Raw genomic sequence first — 6,554 nt, forward strand, 5'->3', positions numbered from 1 at the left:
GGAGAGGAAAAAGGCACAGCATTTGTCAATAACGAAGGAGGCACCCGTGCATAAAGCACCCAATTTTCCTAGAAACTTATTGTTAACTACGGAAGATTACCCATTTTACGATGCTGAAGGTGGTGTAAACGACTTTGAAACGATGGTAACGTTCCTGAAGATTTCAGTGGGTAGGCAATCATTTGATGTAGTAGTAAGGAATATCTATGGGGATACGATGTTAAAGCATACGTCGGGTAAAGAGGCCAGGGAATGGTTAGCAGGACCCAATATGCGATATTGGCCGCAGCAGTTAAACTTTGCTGTCTGGGCCGCCACTAAAGGTTGTGGCGTTGCCGCGGATATGTTTCACGTTCCGATCATGCGGTTTCACGTTGCCTTTACGGTAAGGAGGTTGTTGAAGGAGCTTAACGTACCTTTACCGGGAGATAAGGCATTTAATCCAATGATTAATCGATATAACGCCGCAGCCCTAGAAAGGTTAATTAATGAGTTCAAACCACAGCAAAGAGACTTTCGTTACAAAGAGGGTAAGACGCATGGCCTTGGCATCGTTTACGTTTGGGGTGCCAACGGTGAGAAGCCGGCCGATTATGGGCATCAGGAATACCCAAGTAATGAGTTAGAGTTCGGTGATATGGGTGGTGATAAGAGCAATAATTCATTAATTACTAGAATTCAAACGAACTACCCCGGCACTTGGGATCCATTTGTGTTAATGAAAGGAAAAGGTTTAAGGAACCTAGCCAGGATTAACCGTAGCATTGAAGCATTTGTGTACTGCATCCTGGGAGCGCAGGTAAATACCCGCAACCCCATTGTTGGATCCCAAGGCGCTTCACAGGAAACGCAAGAAGAATTCCTAACTTTATTTGAGTCTGCAATAATAGAAAATGACATATCCAAATCGGTGCAGAGATATCAATTGGCGGTGCAGCAGTCTAAAGTGCGACTGGATTACGCTTTGTCGCCTGGTTGTTGGTTGATGCCAAGTAATTTGGTTATTAACACCAATTCCGTTGTGGGTTATAACAACAAGCTGCAGCGAGCTACTAAGGATATGAAGTTTGGGGTGAATGACGTGAACTCTGACATGACCAAGGGCATTACTCACTTCGTAGAGAAACCAAAAAAAGAGGTAGAAAAACCATCAAAGAAGGCGCATGTAGAAAAGCCACCAAAGAAGGTTACCGAGGAATATGACCATAACTTACTAAAAGCCGGCCTAGCAGCTGCAAGCATTGGTTTGAGCTATTATATATGGCGATGAACAACCCCTACGTAGCTGGAGTGGATTGTGTCTATACGACTTACACAGGCGAGAAAAAATATACCCAGAGCTCTTGGGTTGATGTCACGGGCATGTCCGTGAATTTGAACTACTCAGGAAAGAAGTTAATCCTTTGTAGTATTTGCATTGGCACGAGCAGCCACGCCAACGTGGGCTTTAGGTTCCTGGATGACAACGGCGTACTGCAGCCTATGAGAAATAAGACAAACAACAGGGAGCCTGCGCATTTCTCCGTAGAGCCGCCCCCCGGCAGCGATGAAAATTTATCGGTTTGGACTTTCCATATGGTCGCCGATTGCCACGGGAAGGTAAAGCTACAAGTGAGAGTAGACGATACTGGAAGCGTTTGCATAAATAGTATAGAAAATCAAAGAGATCAGCCTTATAATCACGCAACCATTAGCACTCTTACGGTGGTTAGTCTCTAGAAGGGAATTTATTTCCTGACCTTCTAACGAAGGGGACTTGTTTCCTGTAATATATGAATAACCCACACATGAAGGAAGGTTGGTTTTTTCATTACCTTGAGGAAAAAACCTATGTAGATAATGTTTGGCAAGACGCCGGATTGTGGGTGGAGGTTGGGGGTTTAGGATTGGTTATATGCACTATTTGCATTTCAACGCGATACTCCTGTAACGCCGGGTTTAGAATCGTCGATGAGAACGACCAGCCATTACATCCTTACAGGAAGAAGAACAATACTAGGATCCCGGCCCACTTTTCCTCGGAACCCTATAAGTATAGTAGGGAAAACCTAACGGCAATAACTTTTCACATAATAGCCAATTGCCGATATGCAAAGCTTCAACTTCGACCCAGCGATGGGGGCGGCAGCCGCATTCGACTAAATGCCTCTACGCCACTGGCCAATCCCCCACCAGACGCTATTTGGAATCATAAGCCCATTAGCACCATGACTGCCATACCTTTAGTTCCGCATTATCAAGGCGGCGCGAATACTATCTTTACTTATCCCCAGTCGAGGACGCCTCGGGCGACCGACGACGATAAGCCCGACATAACATACAAGGATAAGATTAACCCTTCATCTTCTTCAGGAGTACCACTCCAATAGCTACGACTAATATCCAAATGTTATTCCCCACAAACTTTAGCAGTTCTCCGCCGGCCCTAAGTGCCAAGGAAACGACCGAACCCAGCAGCCCAGGAAGACCGGCTGCCATCTTTTTTCCCAAGTCCGTCAGCCCATTGCCTAATTTCTTTACGCCCGCGCCTGTAGCCTTAAGCGTGGATAGGATAACTCCTACTACGCTTGAAATGGCGACCGCAAATGCTAGCGGAATACCATACTTCAAAAGGGCTCTTTTTATCTTTTCCTTGGTGGTAAGCCCCAGCTCTTTTTCCAGGTTTTCCTTTTGCGCCCGCAATTCTGCAAGGCGTATTTCGAGCGTATCTACTTCCTTTTGAGCTGCTTCCCTTTCTTCCTCGGTACGAGTTTGGTCCTCGATTACTTCTTGCTGCCGCTCTATTTGTCCCTCCAAATCTTCAATAGCCTGATCTCTTTGCCGGATTTGTTCTTCTTTGGTATTGATTTCGGCAACCAACTGCCGCCGTTCCTCTAAAGAGCCCTCTATAGTGCTTTGTAAGTTCCTAACTTCCTCCTGACTCATGTTTAGGTCCTGCAGGGCAAGGCGAAAAGCCTGTCGAGCTGTATCCCTTTCATCTAAAGCCTTTTCAGTTTCTTGCGTAATTATTCGTATATTTTCATCTTTACTTTGTCTTAGCTGCTGTAATTGTTTTTTATAGCTTGTTTCCTTTTCCTTTAGCGCTTTTTCTAACACCGCCGTCGGAGCATGTGATTTCTTAGCCTCCTCCAACTCCCTTTCTGCTTTATCCCGATCACGTAAAGCCTGATCTAAGTGCTTTGCCATTTCTTCCATTCTTACGTCTCGTTGACTAAACTTTTTCTCAGCATTAGCGAGTAGTTGGCTTTGCTTTTCGTACGCCGCCTCTTTTTCTTCCAGCGCCTTTTGCAGTTCCTCGGCGCGTTTTTCTGTCGTGACCCTTTCGGTTAGGGCTTCCAACCTATCTAACATGCTTCGGGTGGCCGCTTGGAAGCCCCTTAACCTTTCCACGTTATTCTTAACTGCACCATTTTCGTCGAAGAGGGCCTGTGGTTTTGTCCAGCGGTCTTTGTCGGGAGACCTCATGTCTTTAACGCTTATGAGGACTTTGTTTCCTTTTTCCGTGAGCCTTATCTCGTTGTCGTCAAGGTGGGGATAAAGCTCATTTAGTTCTTGCATTGCCCACTCTACGGTTTCCCCCGCCGGCTCGCCCATGTTTTGAAGCCCTATGTGCTCACGCGGAAATACGTACTCGCGTGCTTTGGGATGTCTTAGGGCCTTTGCAATCCTATCCCTTAGGGAATCGTCGGTGGGAAGCAGCGGTTCTTCATCACCGTCGTTAATGTCAGCCTGACCTTCTTCGGTAAGGGGATCAAAATCCGTTCCTTCTACTTCCATTATATATGATAAGCTCAAAGTTAAATCCCAACGTATTACCTAAGCAGGTTGGCGGGCTGAAAGCAGAACGCACCTTTCATCGGGTCACATTCACACCTTCTAGCGCAAAGCCTGGAGAAACCCTGTATGTGGGCGTTCCCCGCCTAACAGATAACCTAGTGTTGGTTCCTGGCACCCTGGCGTTAAGGTTTGACCTAGCAATACAACCAAGCACCAAGGACAAGCGCTATACCGTCAATAATGTGGGTAGGAACCTTGTCTCTAAGATGAGAATCAAGTTCGCCGGGGAATCCCTCTTGGACTTAAATAGGTACGATCTGTACACCACGTATAAGGATCTGTGGCTAACAGCCTTTGACCGTGCACAAAAGATAGAGCAGGGAATCGGAAGCGTTATCCTTCGTAAGCTTCGCAGCGACACTAACCCGGCGCCTACTGACTCCGGCGATGCGACCGCAGTAGCAGACGCAACAAGGGTAGTAACTGCGTACGGTACCAAATACGTTATCCCTTTGGACTTTGAAGTAATTACAAACCATGGCGTGTATTACCCCAGACAATTGGCAGAGTTGCAGTTTGAAGTAACCCTGGCGGACACTACGAACATTCTAGGAGGCATGGACAGCGCAATTAGCGGGACTGTCGATCCTTATTCTATCACTAATCTAGAATTACAGTATGAGACCGTGTACAGCGAAGATTTAGCACGTAGCGCTGGCATGGAATACAGCTCCGGAAAGGCATTCCTTTACGACCACGTAGTGATGTATAAGACGTTCAGCTTCTTGGATAAGACGGATGAGGTTATCAACCAAAGCATTAACCTCCCCCGAAGAAGTCTCACGGGGCTAATGTTGGTGTTTGCCAAACCCTACGAAGCCGGTAAGCGCGACTCCGAGGCCTTTCACAACCCCAACATTACTAACGTCGGCGTGAATATCAACGGCGTTCCAAACAAGGTCTACTCCCAGGGAATAAAGCCCGCAGACGTGTACAGGGAGGCAATGCGCAAGTTTGGCGACCAAATTAGCCCTGAGGAATTCTTTAAGGATAAGTATGCGTTATGGATTGACATGCGCACCATTAACGACGAAGACCTACATGGCCAGGGTTTACGTCTAGTAAATACGCAGGATGGTATAACATTGGAGATCAAGCGCACCAAGAACACCTCCGCGAGTGACGCTGACAAGATAAACTGCTACGTCTTCGTCGTCTCAGACGCGCAACTGAGCGTAGAAATGAACCAACTTAAAAGTGTTGCATATTAAGGTTAAAATATTCCTTAGATATACAATGCTTCGCGTATTCGAAAACAACGACACCAAACTGCAATGCATAGTGCAAGGCGAAACTTTGTACTTTAAGGGAAAAGAGGTGGCAGCTGCATTAGGATATGAAAAAACGAGAAACGCAATCAGGGAGCACGTTTCTGAAAAGTACCAGAAAAGGTCGAGTGAGTTAGGAAGGGCCCTAAAACAGGGCGCTTCTATGCACCCACATTCTGTGTTCATATCTGAGCCAGGTTTGTATGAACTGATATTTAGCTCTAAGTTACCCCAAGCCGTTAAGTTTCGCGATTGGGTCTTCGAAGAAGTCCTACCCGCGCTAAGGAAAACCGGTAAGTATGAAAGGCGCTTCGACGGTCCAAACAAGTTAGTATTCAAAATAGAAAATGAGTTTGACCTGCATAAAAAGGTAGTGGACTACGTCCGCAGGTTTTACCCCCAAATGCTCATAGCCCCCGGTCTAGGCGAACTGCAGGATTCAAACGGCAAACGCATAAAGTGCTGGCAGAAAGGATATCAACGCGGTCAACCCGACTTAATGATTTTAAACGCGCACACGCATTACTGTGGATTCTGCATAGAGCTAAAGACCCCAAAAGGCAACGGCAGGTTATCTGAGGATCAGCAACTGCTCTTACAGAGGTATGAAGAAAACGGCTATAAGGTGCTCGTAAGCAGCGACTACGATGTCATTTGCAGGGAGATCACTGCGTATGCTGAACACCTACGAATTCCCTGCAGGTGGTGTTGTAAGGTCTTTAAAACCTCGGAGACTTTGGCAACACACTTAAAGATATTTCATAGAATATATGGACAAGGATAAATTTAACGAGTTAAAGTTTATACAAACGCACTGGAGGGATTTGCAGGTGGGGGAAATCTACGAGATAAAGAATTACGTGGTCTTCGAGGATTTAGACCGCCTGCGCTTGGTCTTAAAGAATAAAAAAAGAACATACACCCTTTGGGCGCCCGATAGGATAAGGTACGCCATTGAAGGGCAGGACGTTACCCATGTTATGAGCCATGGTAAAAAGGATGGCAGGTGGGTATTTGACGTGGTTAATTGGGAGCCTGAGAGTCCTCTGCATTCGTAAGGACGTCTGCTAAAGTCCGCTGCTCCGCGGAGCACCAATGGGATCCTTCCAGGAATACCTTGCCGCAATGAAGGCAGGTGTATTTTTTACGCGGTTTTGGGGGCGTAATGCAATCGGCTGGTAGTTCGCACGTAATACAGTCCATATATTGAAAGGGTGATTAGGAATCCTCCTAAGAAGGCTGCTGCGTAGGCTAGCATATACCTTTAAAGGGGGTCCTTATTTTTATTTATTATTATTCATTATTCTTAATAATAATAAATAAAAATAAGAATGGGATTTGAGACTCTTTGCGCAAACCCCATTCTAAAAGGGTCTCAGAATGTTAAGTATAAAGTTGTTATATTGTTAAGGACGTTTATTTGTCGAGGCAGTTGAAGATATGTTCCTC

At 46.0% G+C, this 6,554-nt stretch overlaps 1 protein-coding gene across 1 annotated transcript; it reads right to left on the reverse strand.

Annotated features, from left to right (window-relative positions):
* Positions 1–1,967: 1,967 nt before the first annotated feature.
* On the reverse strand, positions 1,968–4,677 carry LOC116308941 (uncharacterized). The gene is made up of 2 exons (XM_089032834.1): positions 2,601–4,677; positions 1,968–2,026 (listed from the first exon to the last, which is right to left on the reverse strand). Exons 1-2 carry the CDS (start codon positions 3,775–3,777, stop codon positions 1,968–1,970), a joined length of 1,236 nt encoding a protein of 411 aa, XP_088888960.1. The 5' UTR covers positions 3,778–4,677.
* Between the last annotated feature and the right edge of the window lie 1,877 nt (positions 4,678–6,554).

The sequence above is a fragment of the Actinia tenebrosa genome, unplaced genomic scaffold (genome assembly GCF_029948245.1).
Source record: "Actinia tenebrosa isolate PJP-AT-01 unplaced genomic scaffold, QUT_ActTen_1.0 PGA_scaffold1__47_contigs__length_23844297, whole genome shotgun sequence".
Lineage (NCBI taxonomy): Eukaryota > Metazoa > Cnidaria > Anthozoa > Actiniaria > Actiniidae > Actinia > Actinia tenebrosa.

What these genes read in the sequence shown, in the direction of transcription:
- LOC116308941 (XM_089032834.1), bottom strand. Translation starts at nt 3,777, where the DNA reads ATGGAAGTAGAAGGAACGGATTTTGATCCCCTTACCGAAGAAGGTCAG. An exon ending in AAGAGCCCTTTTGAAGTATG is followed by an intron (nt 2,027 to 2,600) that starts GTATTCCGCTAG and finishes CTATACTTATAG; the next exon opens with GGTTCCGAGGAAAAGTGGGC.